The sequence below is a fragment of the Coregonus clupeaformis genome, chromosome 13 (assembly GCF_020615455.1).
Source record: "Coregonus clupeaformis isolate EN_2021a chromosome 13, ASM2061545v1, whole genome shotgun sequence".
Classification (NCBI taxonomy): domain Eukaryota; kingdom Metazoa; phylum Chordata; class Actinopteri; order Salmoniformes; family Salmonidae; genus Coregonus; species Coregonus clupeaformis.
In genome coordinates, this window is record NC_059204.1 from 23,128,234 (window position 1) to 23,150,986 (window position 22,753).

Sequence of the window (22,753 nt, forward strand, 5' to 3'; positions counted from 1 at the left end):
ATGATGATGTGGCGCAGATTGGTACGGACAATGACATGGATCTGGTCTGAGGACAGACAGACACTGATTGGTGTTTTTGTGAGTTAGGACAAGCTTGAATTGCGTGTATGCGAGTCAGTGCCATATTAAACTACAGAAAATAGAATTTAATGGAATTTTAAGTTGGCCTAATGGTGCTTTACGTTCCCCCTGTATTTAGTACAATAGGTATTATGTAGGCTATGTGTAATGATCTGACAAAGTGTGCTAGTGCAGAAGGATACATTTCATCTGGGAAGTGTGTATCTTGTGTTCTCCAGCTGACAGATGTCTTGCCCTGTCTCATCTCTCCAGGGAGCAGCAGTGGTCAATAGGTGTTACAGCAGATAATAGATATTGACACCCTGGTCTATCTGGTGCCGGTCAGGCATTATCTGGCCTGACCCCTAATGATGGTGTCACATGGGTGCTTAAATCCCTGTTAAACATTCTACTGCTAATGGATGGGCTCTGTATGGAGGCTGAGAGAGAGGCAGGCTGGCTGGGATGCTGGCTGGGGCTCAGGTGTGATCTGTTCTCTCGCTCTGTAGACTAGCTCTCTGTAGTATTACTGCTAGGCCGGTCCATGGGGCCCCTTCCTCTATGAGGCTGGGAGAACCAGCCCAATCAACAGCTCTGAAGAGATGTGTTTGTGTGTGTGTGTGTGTGTGTGTGTGTGCGTGTCTGTGTGTGTGTGCGCATGTGCATGTGTGCATGCATGCCCCCAGAGGCCCAGAGAGAAGTGTTAATTACTGGTTGTGTATGCACTGTCATCCCCCATGAGTCTCTCTGCTCCTGCTGCTGCTCATATATCATGCAGAGAGTTGACTGCTGATGCTACAGCACAGTGTCTGTCTGAATAGGACCCACCGGCCATGCACAAACACTGTAGAGGGGCTCCGTTTAGTTCTTGCATACTGTATATGGTACTATCAATGGACTTTATCAATGGACTGTTCTGTAGAAATAAGCAGAGTTTATGTCTAGTGTTTCGAAGTACTTACCAGTTCTTAATTGTTGGAGTGAGCAGCCTGTGATTCAATATGAACTGTGACTGTGACTGAAGTACTGACCGGTCTATATCTTTGTGTTTCCCTCTCTCTGTCCACAGTTCCAGATTTCAGCGTCGATGCGCTGTCCACCAATGACATCCAGGAGCGTGGTGGCCTGGGCCTCCCCAAGGTGTCAGGCCTAGAGCGCAGCCAGGAGAAGAGCCAGGAGAGCTGCAAGGACGTCCCCGTGCCTCTCCCCACACCCAGTGCCCCCCAGCAGTCCCTACCCCCGCAGCCCCACGCGGCCGGCCGCCCACAGACCCTGCCTCTGTCCCTACCCACCTTCCAGGCCCAGACCTCTCTCCCCGGTCCCCGTCTGGCCCAGGCCCCCGTCCACCAGCCCCCACGCTCAGAGGCTTCCCTCAGGCCTCAGATCCCCGCAGCCCTGCCTCTCGCTCAGGGCCAAGAGCCTTCACAGGCCCCCCCGCCCAGGCCCCAGCACCAGCCTGAGCCCCTGTCCCACCCCCGGCCCCAGCACCAGCCTGAGCCACTGTCCCACCCCCGGCCTCCGCCCAGGCTGCACCCACACTCCGCCCTACTGGCCCACCACCCCAGCCAGAGCCAGGCCGGGCCTCAACGCCTCCCCTCACACTGTGGGCCCCACCCTCGCCCCCTGTCTGCCTACAGCAGCAGCCTTAGCCTTAACGGCCTCAGGTGAGTCCCAACACACTCTGTTTACACCAAGATATGTAGGCCTGTTTTTGTCTATTCATGCTCCAGTAAATGTATGTTATCTTTTGTTTGTGTGCGGTTTTGATATTGAGTAATGCAAAGAGATGCCCCTTTCAGACCCCGTCTAACTAAAAGTATTTAAACTCTGATCTTAAATCAGCATGTAAATGATTGGCAAGAACAAGCCTAGAATTCACATTAAGGTGAAACCCCCCCAGCCAAACATTTTACATTTTAGTCATTTAGCAGACGCTCTTATCCAGAGCGACTTACAGTTAGTGAGTGCATACATTTTCATACAACATCCCTGATTCTCACCAGGGTGGGAAAACCACCGCCACTCCAGCTGAGCGATAAGTGCCTTGGATTTATTAACCACCCACATTGTCATCTGCTGCGGAGTAGCCTCCAGCTCTCTACCTACCCTTCACAGCTCTCTACCCATCTCTATTAATCAGCTAGCTGTTCCATTACCCATAGTCGAGCAGTGAGCCAATGAGCTCTTAGTGTGTTAAAGTTAGAATATTGTGCATTAACTCAGAGCTCCAGGATAGCTCTCCCAGAGCCCCAGTCAGCCCCAGTCCCAGGGAAGGCTCTGTGTCTGACTCCCTCTGCCAGCGTGCCAGTGAGTCAGTCAGTGTGCCAACGGGTCTGGCAGAGTCTGTGAATAATCACGGGGTGGTTACAGAGACAGGCGGCAGCTGCAAATGAGCTTTTGGGCTTAGCTTGTTAAGATACTGCTACATGGCTCTGAGTCTCGGAGAGACAAATCCACACACAACACAAGGCTCTCTGCCTGGTCTCTTCCTTTCCATTTTTATGCATGTACCTCTGGAGCTGCTTAACTACAGAAACGTTCAAACACAGATGCTGTTCTATAATGTTTGCCAGTGGTGGTTATTGGCATCTAAGGGTGTTTTGAAGGTAACATTTTAATACATCCTGAGATTCAGAGAAAAGTCTCTTGAGGAAAATGCGATGTGAAACCTTTCTGTCAGAGCTTCGTATCTACTATGTGCAGGGAGGAAGCTGATTTAGGTGGTCCCCCTCTCTGTCCTTCTGTCTCTCTAGCAGCAGTCGGAGCAGTACCCCGGGCGGTACCAAGCCCCACGGCCCTGCTGGTCCGTCCCCACACCTACCCCACCTCCTGCCTTCCGGCTCCGTCGCTACAGCCACAGCCATCCCCCTGCCCCTCCCAGCTAATCAGATTGCTCCCCACGGCTTCCCCCCCGCCCTGCAGTCCTCGCCACACCCCCACCACCCCAATATGTTTGCGCCTCCACCGGCCTTGCCCCCACCTCCACCACTGACGTCTAGCACCCTGCCAGTCCCCGGAGGACACCCCGCCGCTGGGACGCCCTATTCAGGTAGGCACATATACAAGGCTGCGACCATGTGGACAGGCAGGAGAACTGCATCACAACAGCAGCTGTCGCAACACACAGACAGCGAAGAGCAAAGCTGTAAATTCTCATGGCTGTTGTGGCAGAAGCCAGGTCATCTGTGGCGTGAGAGAGGTGCGTGTGGAGCACCAGACGTATTAAACTGTGACAGGCAGTGAGACAGAGACTGACAGAATGTTACCTTGGTGCTAATTTATAGGACACAGAGACTGACGGGTGAGGATTCCACACATAGCTGCACTATGTGCCGTCTGTGTTTGTCTATAATGGTGCAGTAGGTGCAGACAGGTGTCCTGTCCTTCCCTCTGTCTATATTCTGTTGTGTTTGATTGATTGATCACTCAAACAAAACACACTTTTTTCCCCAATCAGCCCATGTGAGGAATGAGCTCTCCTGTCGTGCCACTTGTGATCTAACTTAATGTCAGGGTCCGACTGAAAAGGAGTATTATCATGGTTTAATAACGCTATGAGCAATTCTCATTTTCACAAGGAAATGTGTTCATCTCACAGAAATCTTTTCAGTCAATAATGAACTCCACTGTATATTGTTCAGATTCTAATGAAACTTTTATGAAGAAACAAATACAATTTCCCTCAACTCAATAAGAGCTGGAAATAAATGTATAAAATGGTGCATTAAATTACCGTGGAATACAAATGATATGGTTACTCTGGAGAAAATAACATTTCTCGGGCCAATTTGCTACATTTGGACGGAGAGCAGAATATAAAAAGTATTTCTCTATTCCTCCTCAAGCCTTTGTGTGCCAGTCAGTTGATCAACAGCTCTGGTCTAAAATGGGGTTAGAGGTTTTCATATAATTGCAATAAAGGTGCTGGCTCTTCAAGCAGCCTTCAGGGATGCCCTGTGTGACTCCCATAGTAAAGAGAATACCTGAACTTTGATTCTCTATCTTGGTTTTAATGTGATATGTGACTAACACTATACATCCTCTGTAATGGTTGTTCCCTGATCATGAAGTACTGTACCTCTATGGATGTTGTTACTCTCACACAAAACAGATCCAGCACAGACACTTTCACTATCATGTATTTTCTTACTCTGCTATTCTTAGATAAAACAGATCCAGCGCAGACAGACAGACAGACACTGGTCCTGACCATGTCTCCTCTCTTCCTCCTCTCTTCCTCTTCTTTCTCTTTCCTCCAGAACAAGACCTGCTGCGCCAGGAGCTCAACAACCGTTTCCTCGCCTCGCAGAGCGCCGACCGCGGGGCCTCCCTGGGTCCGCCCCCGTACCTGCGCACCGAGCACCACCAACACCAGCACCAGCACCAGCATCAGCACCAACACACGCACCAGCACACCCACCAGCACACCTTCACCCCCTTCTCCCACACCATCATGCCAACCCCTGCACCCCCCATGGTGCGTACCCCAGCCAGAAATGTGAGGATAAGTAGAACACCACTCCAGGGAGGGCAGAGGGGGTTGGTGGTTTTGGACAGGAAGGGGCGGTGGACTGGGGGGTAAGGGGTGTGGATAGTGATAATAATGTTTAATTATGGTTTATTTTATTAAGCACAAAAAAGGTGTTTGGTGTACATACAGTAACAATAGGGTGGAATGGATAGTGTTTTAATACAGTATTGGTGAGTCTATAGTACCATAAGGCAGTTCCAGTCTTGCTGGAGGGAAACAGGTTTTCTGTGGCGTGCCTCTCAAGGATGACCATCTGTTTCTGCATGTTTTACCACAGTGATGCCTTTCTTCTCCCAAAACTCTTTCTAGTGTTTTCTCTGGCATATTTCGGGCACCCCAAACTGGAATGGAGCTATTTCTAAACTGGCAATAAATGCCCCCGAGGCAGAGTTGTTTAATTCTGTGCCAGCTTTGAGAACATAATACCAGTTTATTCATTCTGCCTTAAGTGACATCATATAGAGTGGAGTTTTCATTATAGGAGAATACTTTGGGTTTGGAGCCCTGCTGTTAGTCTGAGGACACAGGCTGTCCCTCTGAAACAGGCCTGCTCACCAGCCATCTCTCTTAACACATACACACACAAGTATGCACACATACACACACGCGCATACACAGACACACCCGTGGCCCCAGACAATGCTCACACACACACTCACATAGGCTGTCATAGGCCTACTGTCACCGCTGAGTATTTCACATTGCTCTGAAGATATTCCTCAAAGGCGGAATGGCTAGCGCTCTGACAGCTAATGAGGACATAAAAGTTTTTTTACGGCCGCAGTGTTTAAACTTGACTGGGGAAATGTTCTCCCTGAGTCCACATTAAACCACTTAAACCTCCCCAAATGAACAGAGCGCTACAGAGAGCTGGATAGTTTATGAGCTCTTCAGTCGCTCACGAAATGGGAGGGTGAGAAGCAGGGAAAGGACTCTTAAGGCTGAGGATAACGATGTGGTCAAATGGCTCCTCTGTCTTCTTGATTCACTAAACAGCCCAGTCTGTCATGTCGATAATTACGCTTCTGTTGAGCTGCTGCGATATTCTTTCAGATGTACATTGTGTGACTCCTGAAATGTCCTTAGAAAGGGACATTATGTACTCACTCAACCCTCTATGTTAGTTACAACGTATCTTCTCTGTATCCTCCTTGTTCTTAGTTCTGTTTATTTCATTCCTTCTACAGTTTGAAAAATTCCCAACAAAAGTTGACCCCTTCTACAGACACAGCGTGAGTTTCTCTATGTGTTTGTGGGGCAGTTTGTGCATTCTTCACCCATCCAGCCATGCTAGTCCATGTTGTAGCTGTGTGTGTATTTGTACAGTAGCTCCCATGTCATCCCCCTCTGCTTCTGCTCTGAGAGAATACAGCGTCCTGTCTGTCCACAGCAGAAGACTGGCCAGATGTTCTATCTATGTCCCCATCACAAATGTCTGTCTGCTAACACCACTATCTGCTTTCTCATTCATTCACTACTTTACCATTCACACAGTGGAACCTGGCTGAAGCATTGGAACCCCCTTCTTACTCAAGTGAATAGAACAAATTATAAATTGAGTTCAGTGGCTCTACCAAGCGTGTGCGTGTGTGTGTGTGTGTGGTATGTGAATGTGTGTGTGGTATGTGAGTGTGTGTGTGGTATGTGAGTGTGTGTGTGGTATGTGAGTGTGTGTGTGGTATGTGAGTGTGTGTGTGGTATGTGAGTGTGTGTGTGGTATGTGAGTGTGTGGTATGTGAGTGTGTGTGGAATGTGAGTGTGTGTGTGGTATGTGAGTGTGTGTGTGTGGTATGTGAGTGTGTGTGTGTTTGTGTGTGCCACTGTATGCTTTGTCTCTACCACTTGACCTCTGCCTTCAATTACTGCTCTGCTATTCAGAGGCATTCAGCTGTTGCCCACGTTGTGAATCAGAGTAGCAATTACATGTTTGTCAGAGTTTGGTCTTAATTAATCTCACTGCTATCAGCACCGTTAGGCGGGGTAACCCCTATTTAAAATGAATTCATTAATGTGTCAACAGAGAGACACTGGTTGTGATTATATAGGAGTATTCTTTCTGGTGAGAGAGTTCATTTGTACTGTCAACACTCACAGAGAAAGACTATAGCTGTAAATGGGTTTTAGTGGCTACAAGTAATTCATAGGTTATTAGTGTGTAATTTCCATGTCATTGCTTAGTAAATCCCTGGTGATTTCAGTAGTATAAACAAGTGTGACCGTTCTAGTTTTGCTCAACACTTTTAGGCACTAAGGTCAGTGACAGTTGTAGGTACCTGACTGATGGCGGTCTGGATGTTGAACCCTAGTGATGGTGGGGTTGTTGTGATGTCATCATGTCTGTCATGTGGTGTTGTTTCCTCCACCCCGGCCCCCCTGTACCCTGTCATGTCATCATGGCCCCTCTCACCTTCATCTCACTGTTCATACAGCTGCTGTCCTTCTCCTCTGTCTGAGCAACACATCACTCCACCCATCCTCACTCCTCTCTCTGTTCCCTCTCTTCTTTGCTCAGCTGTTCCACTCCTACCCCCCGGGCGTGTCCGGCATTCCTCCGGTGATCCCTCCGACTGGGCCCTTTGGCTCGCTGCAGGGGGCCTTCCAACCCAAGGTAGGGCCACAGCCCAACACCACACACACACACAGTTGGTGAACCTGACAAACACACCTTCAGTATAGTGTGCTCTCTGAAGACCAACACACAGCTAAACATACAGTATGTTATCAGAATAGGGAACTTAAAAACATGTGCATGTACACACTAAAGACAGAGACGATGCTCCCCATACCTCCTCTCACAATGAGCTCTCTCTGTGTTCTGCAGACTTCTAACCCACTGGATGTGGCCTCAAGACCTGGAGCAGTCCCACACACACTCTTACAGAAGGACCCCAGGGTAAGCACCCTAGCTGGACACACTCACACACTCAATAATGAAGCCATGCATTAGGAACGCCTGAATGACAGACATTAAAGTAACTGAGCCATCTCCCAGTATGAAAATGTATGCACTCACTAACTGTAAGTCGCTCTGGATAAGAGCGTCTGCTAAATGACTAAAATGTAAATGTAAATCTCTCTCTCTCTCTTTCCCTCCTCTAGCTAACGGATCCGTTTCGGCCCATTCTCAGGGTAAGAATGTTAATAGCTGTAATTGTCTCTCCCCTACCTCCCCTCTCTCCCCTACCTCCCCTCTCTCCCCTACCTCCCTTACCTCCCCTCTCTCCCCTCTCTCCCCTCTCTCCCCTACCTCCCCTCTCTCCCCTACCTCCCCTCTCTCCCCTACCTCCCCCTCTCTCCCCTACCTCCCTCTACCTCCCCCCCCTCCCTCCCCCTACCTCCCCTACCTCCCCCTCTCTCCCCTACCTCCCCTACCTCCCTCTCTCCCCTCCCCTACCTCCCCTACCTCCCCTCTCCCCTCTCTCCCCCTACCTCCCCTACCTCCCCTCTCTCCCCCTACCTCCCCCTACCTCCCCTACCTCCCTCTCTCCCCTATCTCCCCTCTCTCCCCTACCTCCCTTACCTCCCCTACCTCCCCTACCTCCCCTATGTCTCCTACCTCCCCTACCTCCCCTCTCTCCCCTACCTCCCCTCTCTCCCCTCACAACCAAATTAGTGAACAAACTGGACAAATAATAACGCCCCTAATGTCTATACAGTCCTTGAGAATCCTGCATTTGAGGTTAACTGTATCAGCTGGTTTTGTGTTTTGTGCAGAAACCGGGGAAGTGGTGTGCCATGCATGTCCATATGGCCTGGCAGATCTACCACCACCAACAGAAAGTCAAGGTAAGACCTCCCCTGTTGTGCTTCATGATAGTGTGGTTCTCTAAACCCCAATGTTTTATCATCTAAGCCCCAATCTAGTTTAGGTAGTAGTGTAATCCAGCTCCTCTCCTGTAGTGGAGGGTAAACATACTTTTTTTTACGCCCCTTTTGCAGAGAAATGCAATAACAGTATAGGGAGTGTTACTCACCGCGGTCGGCGCTCAGCGTTTACCAACCTGTTTTTTATTGCCTCTACACTGGGTACCTTCATGCCTTAGCTCTCAAATAACCAACAAAACCCCTTCTACAGTTTGTATCCATGCTGCTGCTGCAGTGTTGGTGGTGGGTTTTTCATGTGCTGTTTTCCCTGTCTGGTGTCTTCCAGCAGCAGATGCAGGTTGACCCGCACAAGCTGGACTTCGGGCTCAAGCCGGAGTTCCTGAGTCGACCCCCTGGCCCCAGCCTCTTTGGTGCGATGCACCACCCCCACGACTTAGCGCGTCCCGCCACGCTCTTCTCAGCAGCAGGTGAGGGTGGGTTGGTTAGTGCCCTGGGTAGATGATTGACACCATAGAAATAGGATTACTAGAAGGAAAAAAGCCCTTCAGACCAGGGCAATTTGACTGGAACACTCATGGGTCATTGTATTTCTATGATTGACACACTCTCTCCAGGACCTCCTCTCCCCACAGAGGTAGATCAATCCTTCTGGACCCATAGAGAGGTCTATTTTTAACAGAGTGTCGAGGCAGCGCACAGGTCTCCACATGGGTTATAGATTACATGCTAAGATCAATGCTCTTGCCTCTAAAAGGGAAAGAATACTGTTATCTTTCCTATATTGTATCTCAGTTTAAAATCCTTATGGAAGATGTCTTACATAAACTCTCTATCTTTTCCATGTCAGGTTCTACACACCCGTCAGCCGGACCGTTCAGCCACCCGCCCCACCACCCTGGCAACTTCCTCACCCCTGCAACTCACTTAGGTAAGACACAGCACACACAGTGCACCTAGTCACGTCAAATGCATTTCAATTGATCATTGTCTCACTGAGGGTGTATGGAGCAATGACAAGTACAGTATGTCTGTGTCAGAAGCTGGTTGACCCTGTACAGGAGCAATATAGAAAATGTGCTGACTGTGTGTTTGCTTTCTCTCGCTCTCTCTCTCTCTCTCTCTCTCTCTCTCTCTCAGAGCCATTCAGTAGGCCTCCCTCGTTTGGAGGACTCTCCTCTCTCAGTACAGCAGCCTTCGGTGGGCTTGGAAATCCAGCACTAAGTGAGTTTCATTTCCATGACAACATCATATGTGTATTTGACAACCAAACATTTGAGGATTTCCTGTTAGATTATGAAAATGAATGTTGCATAATGTATTCATGGAATTCTAGTTGACCGACCGCCACACCAGCGAGATATGCCTTTTAACTTGCGTTTTGGTCTTTTCTTCTTTCCGTATGTTGAATCTCTAACAGCGCCTAACTCTTTGTTTGGCCATAAAGACAACCCCAATGCACAGCAGCACTTCAGCAACAACCACGAGCCGTGGAACCGGCTGCACCGCACGCCACCCTCCTTCCCTACCCCTCCGCCCTGGCTCAAACCTGGCGACTCGGAGAGGAGCGCCTCGGTCAGCTCCCACGAGAGAGACAGAGACTCAGACAAGCGAGACACATCCTCCATCAACAAAGACGACAAGGAGAGGTGGGCGTTATTGAGAGGTTTTACATTTAACAGTCACACCAGCAGAATGTCAGAAGTTGTAAAGCTTTGCTCTGGCTGAGACTATTTTCTTCAATAGTTTTTTAATAGATGTCGATGTTTTAGGGGACTTGTGCCAACTCTGAATGTTAATACCACTGACAAACACTGAAATAGTGGTACAAATGTTACATTTACTTCATCTTTAAAGCCCATTGTTTTGTGTCCATCCAGAGAAGCCATGGAGAAGCGTCATCAGAGCCATCCGTCCCCAGTCCCCATTAACCCCATCAGCCTGCTGGGTCACAGCCGTCTCCCAGAGCCCCAAAAGAACCACCTGCCCCCCAGCGAACCCCCCAGGGACAAGGACAAGCCCAAAGACCGAGACAGGGACAGGGACAGGGACAGGGAGCACCCCGACTCCTGGAAGGTCAACGGCACAGACGAGCACAAACTCAAAGAGAATCACCACGTCGACAAGGATACAACGCCAATCATCCACGATGGGCGGGTGACTGAGGACAAGGCCAACGGCAGAGGAACAACCTCACCCTACATCCGCCAGACCAGCCTGGACCGGCCCAACGGGGGGCTGGGGAGGGGGGAGAGAGAGGCCCTGATGGAGAAGAAGGGAGAGCTGCCCTCTCTCTACGAGCACCACAAGAAGAACAACAACGAGGTGAAGGTAAAGGAGGAGAGGAAAGAGCAGGACAGCCCTACGGACAGGGACAGACCCCCCTCTCACCCTCACCTCCACCCACACCCGCCCCAGGTGCCCCCCACACCCAGCCTCCACACCCTCCCCCACCCCCCTTCCTCCATGGCGATGCCCATGGGCATGGCGGGCGTCCACCCCATGAACAGCATCAGCGGCCTGGAGAGGACTCGAATGGTGGCCCCCTTCATGGGCATCAGCCCCATTCCGGGGGCAGAGAGGTTCCCCTACCCAGCCTTCCACTGGGACCCCATGAGGGACCCGTACAGGGCCCTAGACATCCACAGACGGGACCCTCTGGCCAGGGACCTGCTGCTGAGGAACGACCCCCTGCACCGGCTGGCCGGGCAGCGCCTCTACGAGGCAGAACGCTCCTACAGGGACCGAGAGGCTCATGACTTTAACCGTGACCACCACCACCCTCTAGCCCTGGAGCAGCGCCGGGAGCAGGAGGCCCGGGCACACTTGGAGGAGCGCGAGCGGTTGCACATGCTCAGAGAAGACTACGAGCACGGCCGCCTGCACGCCGCCATGCACCACCCGGCCCTGGACGGCCACCTGCCACACCACCACGCCGGCCTCATGGTCCCCGGATTACCCAGCATGCACTACCCCAGGGTCAGCCCCTCGGCCGCCGCTGCAGCGCACGCCGCCCATGCTGCTGCAGCCGCCGCCCACCAGAACGGTATCCTGAACAAAACCCCGCCCACAGCCTCCCTGAGTGCCCCGCCCCCCCTCATCCCCACGCTGGGTGGCAGGCCGGGCTCCCCCAGACGGACTACGCCCCTCACCACAGACATCAGAGACAGACCATCAGCACACAACCACAAAGACATAGAGGCTCGGTGAGCAGAGTGGGGCGCAAATCTCACCCTGGATTGGAGGCAGACTACAGGCATACTCTGCCCTGTGCCTCACATCAAGCACTTAGCTTTGGAAAAACCAGACTGTACCATAGCTGTGACAAACACCCACAGATGATGTTTTTGTCAAATTTTAAAAAAGGTCGGGAGACAAAATTATGAAGAAAAAAACAGATTTTACAAAGCTCTTTTTCCAGTTTGCTCCTGCTTTTTGTGTGTATTCTTTCTCTTGTACAGAACGTGTCATGGACTATCCTGAAGGTGTGTATGGTAATAGAAACGGCACCCTCACAAAGACGTTTTGGAATGTACAGGTACTTCAATGCATTGACAGGCAGCAAAGTGTGTAGATATGTGTACAGTGGACATGCTCACTCCTTAAGGAACAAATCAAGGTACAAATATGCAAAAGGGTGTTTTGAAAGCTTTACTTTGAACAAATGTAAATAGAGGACTATTATTAACGAGGAGGAAGTGCAGAATGTGCTTTTTTCGGATTGGTTTTTGCTTGACGCAGCTGAAAAAGGTTAATATTGTACCAGAGACCACCATACCCCACATTCAACTATGCAACAAATGTCTTGGCTTCCACTCTGAAAGCCAGCCTGGTCACCATCCCAACTGACTCTAACAACACTGTATTCTCTCCACAACTTAGATCTCACAAACCCATAATAATGTATGTATCACTGAAATGAAATCCACAGTATGGTATACGGTTGTGCAAACGTTAAAAAAAATATTAAATATGATACAAATGTGTGGTGACAATCCTTAAAATTCCTATTATAGAGCTATTCTATTTGCAGAGATATTCCAATGCCTGAAGTCACCTAACACAGTGGTTCCCAACTTTTTTCCCTTAATGTACCAACAACTGAATTTTGCTCAGCCCGGAGTACCCCTGAAGTACCCCGTCATGTGCATTTTACCAGTAAGCCTATGGTCTAATGAGTCTTCTCAAGTACCCCCTGGATAGGCAAAGTACCCCCGGTTGGGAACCACTGAGCTAACAGAGAGAGAAAAATCGACAGAAAGTGAGAGAGATCACTTGCCTATCAATTACTCCAACAACTCAACTCACACTACTCCCACCACCATTCTTGTTTTGGAAAGAATACAGCACATTTACAAAAATACCCCACATTTTCCCTTCTAAAGGAGTGTAAAGTACGTGTTTGGAAATAAGTTATGTTGGTCTAACAGTGTATTAAAGTGCTATCCTAAGCTGTTGTATCTACAAAAATAAAAAAAGACAAAAAAGCCAGTCTAGACTATGGACAGTTTGTTTCTAATGAGCAGATATCTATTTTAGTAGTCCACTGAAGGTTTAGTTGTGCGCTTCAAAACTCTGTGAGAGCCAGATGTTGTGCAGTGTTTTTTTAACCCCACATTAAAAATGTCCACTGAAGCGGTAGTGGTTAGTCAATGCATATTGCAAAGAGATTGTAAACAAGAAAAGCGATTTTGCTGTTTATCATGTACGTAAAAAAAAGATGTCTTTCTAGATGAGAAAAAAACAACAACAAAACAAACGATGCGACTGAATCTTCAGCATGCTCCTCATTTAAAAGTGTGTTATGTAAATTGTGCCATGTTATTAAAAAATGTGAACTAAAAATGTCTACTGGCTTTTTTATGACCATGAGAGGAAAACAATGGCAGTTGCCGCTCTGCTAATCATCAGATGGGGGAGGAGAGGTTGTTAGGGGGGCATGTGGGTAACTGGGGGGCCCTGCCTTGATTGGGTAACTGATTCATAAAAATGTTTAAATAAACTGCATAATAAATAAATGTGCCCGTATGAGGCCCAAGACAAAAAAAAAAAAATAGTTTATTTTTTGTATTATTATTTTTAAAAATTGCCAAACACAGGAGTGGCAGGCCGGGCTCCCCCAGACGGACTACGCCCCTCACCACAGACATCAGAGACAGCTACACCTGCCACCCTCCATACACCAGCGAGCATCATTTAGCCACAGAGGATCAACATTTATAAAAAATAACTGTAGATTAAGTTTTATCAGAAGCACATACAGGTTTCTGCCAAAATTAAGGATCACCAACATAAAGTGTCTTAAAGGGTGTTGGGCCACCACGAGCTGCCAGAACAGCTTCAATGCACCATGGCATAGATTCTACAAGTGGACCTAAACCATGCCAGGAAAATGCACCCCACACCATAACATATACTTTGTATCCCTTGTTTACTCAAGTGTTTCCAGTTACTGGTATGCCTACAGTTGGGAAGGCTGCAGTTTGGGAGGCATGCCAAATATAGGCTACAGTTTGTTGTGGTTGTGCCTATCGACATATAATCCATAGAAGGGTTTTGTAACCTCTTACCCTGGCAATTTGACTGTTAGGCTTATGGGAACACTAGCAATGGATGCCAGTCCTGATTTGAATAGGAACTGCAATCTATGGATTATATTTCCATGGTTGGTTGCAGCTGTAGGTTTGTCTTTTGCAGATTTCAAAATACAATAGCTTGAAAAACATACAGTTTGGAAAGCAAATGCCTACTGCTGAAAAGAGAAGACTAATCTGTCTGTAGAACAAATATAAATAATTGTTTCTCAACAACTCCCAATTTGTAGCTAACAGCAGCACTGTTTTTCATCTCATCTTGAGATAGGCTATTGCCACAACGAGCTCATCGGCCGTCACCATGAGTAGCCTATGGCTTCGTCTTCATCATTAGATAAGTCAGTGTGCCACTGAACATTTTATTTAGTAGCTACTGTAGCCTATGATATACTGGATATACTGTATATATATTGCCTTCTAATATTGTACAATCTGTGTGTCGCTTCATTGGCCTGGGCTATTATTTGTTTGAATTCAAATCCAGATTGATCTCAACTGATTTCTTAATCCAGCCCTGCCTTCATTTAGCTGTTGTGAGGCATGGATGTTCCAAACTTCGTTTTAGGCGAGACTGACTTCTTGACCAAAATTATCCTGTTTACACTTTGTAGTCAATTTTGACACTAGAATAACTTTTTCTGACTCATATCGATGTCACATAGGCCGTTTTCAAAGGGATGTGTTGCTTTTTAAAGGCAGTCGCTCTTTAATATCTTCGGCTGAGTGATGGAAAAAAAAATCGTCCTCAGCGACAATTATTTCAATAATTCAATGGATGTTTTGTGCATAAAGTGTCTTATTAGGAATGTTCTAATCTGACCTCTATGTGGCCGTCTATGGAAATTGTCTTTATGGGCCAGGCATCAATTAAACTGTAGTACCAAAGCAAAACTATAGGAACCGTTGAAACGGTGCTTCTGGACTGGAACCCTGACCCCTTGGTCTAGAGCAGGGTTCCCCAATAGGCAATGTTTTTTCTCCCAATAGGTGGTTTTATTTGGCCCCCTAAGTTTTCTGAGTAAAAAAAAAAAAGTGATATATAATAATATGTAATTTTTGTTGTTGGACATAAAAGACTGTAAAATCACCAGGAAATCGGCTCAAAGTTATTTTAATTTAGGAAATCTGTTCCCAAGTATTCCCACACATAAATAGAGAGTGGAGGTGGAGTGGCCAGAATCCGGAATCATCCCGGAAGCGTAGTATTATTTGTAGTATTCTTCCTGTTATTCCTATGAATAAACCAGTCAATATCATTGTTAATATATATATATATATACACAATATTTGTGTATATATATTTTTTTAAAGCAGCATGCATGGGGCATATTAATCTCAGTAAAGTTTACTATGTATGGAGAACAGTTCAGAGAATTCATTGAAAATGTGTACTCTCTCTCTCTAACACTAGATGGAAACAAAGTATAATAAAAAATAATGTCAAGAGCACAGAGAGAGGGAGAGTAAGGCAGAGAGCTCTCAGAACAGAATAACTGCTGTAGTGTTGTGCTCATGTCCTTTCTCCTCAGCTCCATCACATAAACAGACCGACCCAGTCTGGCAGCTATTTGTTGAGGTGGAATTGTACACCACTGTCATCAGCAGCGATATATGCTGTCAAACTGGAGGAGCAGCAGCATGGCAAACAGAGAAACGGGGAAAATGTTTTGCCCTTACATGACATAGAATCTTGAGATAATACAAAGACACACATAAAAGCATAAACATATCCACATCCCTTACCCTTACCCTAGACTGGTAATACATTGTACTGGTAAACATATCCACATCCCTTACCCTTACCCTAGACTGGTAATTCATTGTACTGGTAGTACATTGCCGTATAGCTAGCCAGAACCCTAAACCTAACCCTAGGATCATATCCACATCCCAGCACAACCCTAACCCTAGGATCATATCCACATCCCAGCACAACCCTAACCCTAGGATCATATCCACATCCCAGCACAACCCTAACCCTAGGATCATATCCACATCCCAGCACAACCCTAACCCTAGGATCATATCCACATCCCAGCACAACCCTAACCCTAGGATCATATCCACATCCCAGCACAACCCTAACCCTAGGATCATATCCACATCCCAGCACAACCCTAACCCTAGGATCATATCCACATCCCAGCACAACCCTAACCCTAGGATCATATCCACATCCCAGCACCACCCTAACCCTAGGATCATATCCACATCCCAGCACCACCCTAACCCTAGGATCATATCCACATCCCAGCACCACCCTAACCCTAGGATCATATCCACATCCCAGCACCACCCTAACCCTAGGATCATATCCACATCCCAGCACAACCCTAACCCTAGGATCATATCCACATCCCAGCACAACCCTAACCCTAGGATCATATCCACATCCCAGCACAACCCTAACCCTAGGATCATATCCACATCCCAGCACAACCCTAACCCTAGGATCATATCCACATCCCAGCACAACCCTAACCCTAGGATCATATCCACATCCCAGCACAACCCTAACCCTAGGCCTGTGTGCGTGCGTGCCTGCGTGCGCTAGAGAGAGAAATTATCCAAAGAGAAACGATAGTGAGACTGACAGCATTTTATTATTGCGCGTTATCCTGGTCCACTCACTCACACACTTTCATATGTACAGATTAAATATATACCCAATAAGTGTACCTAACAAAAAAAGTATAATGTTTACCCAGTTAAAGAAAATAAAACCCTAACTGCAGCCAGAGCAAAGCGTCATTCTGCACAACCAGACCAACAACACCAGCAGAAGCACGTCTTTACTTCATACCTCAGTCTGCGCTTCAAAACTCAGACTCCTGAGCCATTCAAGAACCCACAATAAACCAGTTACTGCACGAGTCGTCATCGTCGAAACCTGACAGACTACCAGAGAGAGAACCCTATCTTAATGTCCAAATCCCGATTCAACCCTAACCATAGCCAAAACCCCCATCCTAACCCTAACCCTAGCTTCATGTCCACACCCCAATTCTAATCCTAGCCAAAATAATAACCCTAAACCTAGACTGATAGTATGTACAACAGTAGAGCTAGCCAGTCATTTGTGGGCAGGCCATGTGATACGCTTCCCTATAGTTGGAGGGAATAAAGAACTCCTAGGGAAGCTTATCACAGGGATATTATGTGGCAAGGGAGGATCCCAGAAAAAACAATAGCAACCTCAGAAGAGCCTAAAAACTTAAACATGTTTAAAATGTACTACCCCTCCTCTACCCATCAGATGCATAATCTAGTGCAGATTTATTTTGTCCCTTTCCTAGGCTTGTGTTGCCTCCTCCACCACAATCCTATACAATGCACTGGCTGCCCATAACAGCAAAAATACATCTATAGAAAAGGCGATTAAGTGGGAATACACAGAATCCTTCCAGCTCTTCTAAAAATACTTCCCTTCTTATAAATGGGAAAATATCCCTGGCAGTCTCCATGGTAATGTTTGTTCACCCCTCAGAGAAGCGAGCTATAAACAGAACGCTGTCATTCATCTGAGCTCTGTTACTGCTGGAGTTCCAGCTATTAAAATGAGTGATGCTAGGAATCACAGCAGAAAAAATATTTAATTTCGTACAGAGTTCTTAAATCATTAGCGAGAGGAGAGGGATGGGGTAATGTGTGCAAGGAAAATTGTACGCATTTCTACTTTAATATGCAGAGATTGTAAGACAATATTTAATCAAACATGCATTGCAGTGTTCACACAATAGCATATAGCATACTTTTTTCCTATAGGAACTGTAGTCAACCTACCTCATTGCTATAGGTAATATAGTCAAATATAATCACAGAATTGTTACTTTTATAACAAACTCACCTCACACTAGAACTAAATGCCTCCAGTTTTCAGAACTTAGACATGGACACATGGGCATCTGTCTGTGAACAGTAGTTGAGCAAACAAACACTGCATAAACATTGCTGAGGGAGGTTCAATTGGAATCTGGCCCAAAGTTTAAAACAATAGAAATTCCTTTATATTATTGCCTGGGAAAAGATTAAAGAGAAGGTACCAGGGGGAGATGCTGCTCCTGTAATGTTATGGCCACTTTGTCCACACATACCCAAAAAGGTATGAACACATAGTAGTGGAAGTGATTTGTTGTTTCAACCTAAATTATCCTGAGATACCTAACACATCCAGCTGATGGTCAAATGTGCACAGATCTGTTCAGCCAGTAATTCCATGCAGCCTCCCGGCTGCGTTTACGCAGTCTCTTTTGACCAGTCACATCAGATCTTTTGACATTAGATCTTTTCAGAAATTGAATTGGTCTGCCTGTCTAAACGCAGGTCCTTTGGGCAAGATCATTCCTGATTCTATGCAGGCCTACAAGGTCATCAGAAAGACTGCTACATTGTTATGTTCTACTAAAAGTCATTTTGGAAATAACACACCACACAGGAGAGGAATGGCTCAACACGAATCTTCCAGCAGCAGCATTGTTTCACTGTAAAGCAAAGGCTTTTTTATGGTTTGAGTAATTTCAATGCCAGTAGACCTACAACAAGAACATAAACTACTGTGGCAGACTTGCCAACACAAGTTTTTTTTCAGGTCTTGAAATTACATTCCTGCTTGATGAATTAACTTAGCAGCAGTAGTTGGTCCTTATACAACTAGCCAATACTAAGCAGATACACATTCCATCCTTGAAGAGATGAGGGGCTTTAATTATATCAATTATTGATCGTTGCCAGGCACATTTATTTGCACGACACCTCTCATCAGCCGTGCCGAGCAAACAATTATTTATTTATGAGGTTGGAGAAAGCGGTCGTGTAAAAACAGGTAGAGGAGAGGGAAAATGTGTGTAGCTTTCACAATAAGTTATATTTTCTTACCTGTTATGAGTTCCTCAAGAGGTTCATGAATAGCAGCTAGAAGAGTGGGATCGCTTTCTCTACAAAGTGGAACACACATTTTTGCATATTGTGACAGCTTGCATGTCAACTGTGTGTGTGACTGTAATTCCGAAGTAGGAATTAGCATTTTGGTCTCCGAGACAATTATTTTTCATCCGTGAAAACAATTAGGAAGATACTTATTTTTCTATCTACGGTTTCTAGCATGTACAGGGGTGATTCCAGACCAGAAAATAACATTTTCACACAAAACACAGAGGCAGGTACATCATTAGGGTACTGGTTATTTGGTGCAGATGCTAGATTCCGCTCCTCAAAACAATTAGATGAAATCGGAACTAGAGGAGCTGATTTCTCTCATTTTCAAGAGTGTCTGGGTAGCCTAATTGGTAGCCTATATGATCTTAATTTGATCACTCTGTTGTTGCTGAGAATGTTTCTGCGCCGCAGGAAATGCAGATGAGCTTTGTGATTTACATAAATTCACTGAAAACCCACACTAACACACAGTTATATTACTAACAGTATTGCACTTTTCATGTAGCCTAATTTTGGCCATCTTATAGCCTAACCACCGATCAAGCAACATTATGGACTACACGTTCAAATCCTGTTGCTGCAGGATTATTTTGCGGCGACAATACTCAAATTAAAATCCTACATCTGTATTTCTTATTTTTGTCACAACTGTCAGCTTTCCTAAACCTTTATCCTTGGAATAGGGTTGTGACGTGGGTATGTGTACATGGGTTGGTGTCTAACACCACTTGGGCTCAATTACCTATGTGTGCCTGGCAAATAAATAAGCCACAGATTCCTAACAGGTTTCCATCCATGGTCCTGTCTAGGATTATTTGTATACAGTGCAGATTCCTTTAGCATGACTCTTCCTTTGACCCCTCCACCCCATCCAATTCTCTGTCTGTCAGATCTAATGGTCTAGTGCCACAGTCTCTTCTCTCTGATCACATCTGCTCTCTGACCCCTCTCTGTCCCCTGGAGCCACTGGTTCATCCATTAAAACTATTTATACAATCTTTCTCCTGAGGGCAGCAAAATCACCCTGCGATCCTCCAACCCCCATCACCCTTCACATTGCAGCCCGATTGAACCAACTTAGAGCAGACATGATGGGTAGGCCTGTGGGTACCAGGGAGGTCTCAATCTGTGGTGCTGGACAGCAGTACGTGTGCGGCATGGAGAGGGAAGGAAAGACAGGGTACTCTAATTGCCTGGTTTGAAATAGCCTGGGGTGGGCTGCTGTCATCTCCTGGGGGCGGTGGAGGGAGAGGGATGGCCCTATACCAATCAATCACCACCCTGACCTACGACCCATACTGTGGCGACTCAGGGTGATGATACTGCACAGTGTATGGACACACATGGACAAGCCCGCATGCACACACACGCACAGATTTATCACTGACATCACCATGGTAATAACGGATATTAACCCAATCTCGATGAGGAAAAAGGAAACGCATCACATTCCGTCGCCAAGGCTGGTTTTTTAGTCCCATCGCCGTCATACCCTCCTGATTACATGTCATTGGAGGTTGATCACTTGTAATGGTGTCCAGCAGAGGTGCAGATGAATAGCACAAATCACTGTGTAAAAGACTGCAATAGTAAGTGCAATAGTAAGTGCAAACCTGGTTTCAAAGAGGATTTGATTTCTTTCAAATACTTTATCTGAGCTTGATTGACCTTGCCTGGGCACAATGGAACCTATGAAATAGACCCAAAAAGAACAAACCCACCCAGCCTGGCCAGACAGGTTCAGTCAATTAAAATCTCAAAGAAATGGAAAAATACAAATACTATTTGAACCCAGCAGGTCTGGTCTGGTGTCTGGGTCTGTGATCTGCAGGGTGAGTAGCCAGCCAGGGCTAATTTGAGTTTCCAGTTTGTGAGAGGCTGAGCTGCTGTGGAATGTAGATGTACAGATAGCAGCCTTGTCTCACTGACAGGAGATCAGAGAGTGTGTGATCTCTCCCTGCCTTCCTGCTGTGATCCACGCAGAGAGGATATTAAACCAGCTCCCCCCCCTCACTTCTCAGCCTGTCAGCCGCTGACCTCTCCTCGCTGCATTCTTAAGCACTCTTTTCTTCACCACCATATGGAACAGAACTGAAGAGCAGCTCTCTGAATATAATTCACCTCACGCAGTGCATTATGCATTCCTGTGGTATGTAACAAAGTGCTGCTGGCTGGCTGGCTCACGTGATGATGACCTTGGGGGTGACTCTTACTCATCCATTGACATAGTCCTCCATACACTAACTACAGGAAACAACTGTAAAAGCAGCCTGGGTGCCATTTTTAAAAGTCACATATTTGTCACTAAAATGTCTTATCACTACGGGTGATGTCAGAGGTGACAGCATATGAGCTTCAGGGTCAGCTAATAACACATGACCCTTGACCTAGCTAAGCTAGATAATAATAGTAGACAAATGGTAGTAGGGCGGGGGTGCTCCCGCTCTGGGAATACGAGATGAAATAGGAATGACTGGGAAGAAGGATGATATGCCTAATGAGTGTTCAGCAGCTGGGAAAATCACCTCCACCTCAGAATCCTTTGTCAGTCTGGCATTCTAAATGCAATATGTTGGGAGTGGGTGGTGTTGTACAATCCCCCATTCTACCACAGTGACTGTCTGGGCAAAATAAATGAGGTTTTCTACAGACATGACAAAATGTAGAATAGTTTCTCCCACTCCAACACTACTGTTGCTAAAAACAGCCCTGCTTTGCTGTGACAGCAGCAGCAGGCGAGGCAGCGACACGTTGGAAGAGAGTAAGTTTGATTAGACCAATGCTTTTAGACGGTCCTTTTGTTAGAAGGGAGCAAATTACGCTTACAAGATAAATCATCCAGCTACGCAGCCGGCTTAGACTGTGTACAACCAGATAACGTTGCCAAGGAAACCCTCCTGGAGAACCAATAAGCACTCTCCCTCTCTTCCCCCTCTCAGCCCACCCCCGATCTGTGCAAACAATTAATACCTTGAGCAGGCAAATGGAAGGGAGCTGGAGAGGTAGGCTGCACGATTCCCCAGGTGCTTAACAAATGCCAGTCTTTTCCCTCTGTGTGAGGTAGAATTAGTCACATATTAAGAATGGAACCAGAAAATACATTTCAATAAAATATATTAAAGACAGAATAGGACTAGGGAATTTATAATGAATTGTACATTAATTCAATGAGAATAGAATGGCACAGTCTACATAACCTAATAAATCCAATCCATATATGCAATATAGGAGAAAGCCACTAAAAGTGTCATTATCATGCCAGTAGACACATCCATAGGGGCTATTATGATGATGATGACTGTGATAATTGAAGGGCAGCTAAACCCAGTGCATAGCCCCATTGTGTGTGTGTGTGTGTGTGTGTGTATGTGTGTGTGTGTGTGTGTGTGTGTGTGTGTGTGCGTGCGTGCCTGTGATTAGCAAGCCAACGGCTCCAGTCATTAGGGTCCATGATTGATTTCAACACTGACCGCAGATCAGATCAATGCTCTGGGGTCCTATCCATTATCAGACACCCAATTATAGCTATGGACATCCTGCTTCACAGCTAAGTTCTCTACTGTAGTTGGTTTATTGGCCACCAGTCAAACACTCTGCCTGCCTGCCCAGACAGACACAACAGGCACTCAGAGGTATTGGCAAATCATCAGCTATTGATCTAGACATCCTTAGATCAAGATCATGAGCAAGAGGGCAAAAAAAAGTATGTACACACCAACACAGTGGCCTTGTGGTTAGTGTCAGCCCTGAGATTGGAAGGTTTGTAGTTCGATCCCTGGTCGAATCATACCAAAGAAAAAAAATTGGAAGC

The 22,753-nt window shown here is 46.6% G+C and overlaps 1 protein-coding gene across 1 annotated transcript in view; it reads left to right on the forward strand.

Annotated features, from left to right (window-relative positions):
* The window catches only part of LOC121579768 (autism susceptibility gene 2 protein-like), a 542,213-nt gene extending 528,933 nt beyond the window's left edge, over positions 1–13,280 (forward strand). Inside the window, exons 7-19 of the mRNA XM_041894648.2 lie at positions 1,130–1,724; positions 2,814–3,109; positions 4,320–4,558; positions 5,779–5,823; positions 7,104–7,199; positions 7,413–7,484; positions 7,691–7,720; positions 8,306–8,377; positions 8,742–8,883; positions 9,264–9,344; positions 9,554–9,637; positions 9,834–10,062; positions 10,294–13,280. Of these exons, the coding sequence (XP_041750582.2) occupies positions 1,130–1,724; positions 2,814–3,109; positions 4,320–4,558; positions 5,779–5,823; positions 7,104–7,199; positions 7,413–7,484; positions 7,691–7,720; positions 8,306–8,377; positions 8,742–8,883; positions 9,264–9,344; positions 9,554–9,637; positions 9,834–10,062; positions 10,294–11,623 (3,311 nt within the window). The 3' untranslated portion in view covers positions 11,624–13,280. The remainder of the gene's footprint in view (positions 1–1,129; positions 1,725–2,813; positions 3,110–4,319; positions 4,559–5,778; positions 5,824–7,103; positions 7,200–7,412; positions 7,485–7,690; positions 7,721–8,305; positions 8,378–8,741; positions 8,884–9,263; positions 9,345–9,553; positions 9,638–9,833; positions 10,063–10,293) is intronic.
* The last annotated feature ends 9,473 nt before the right edge of the window (positions 13,281–22,753 follow it).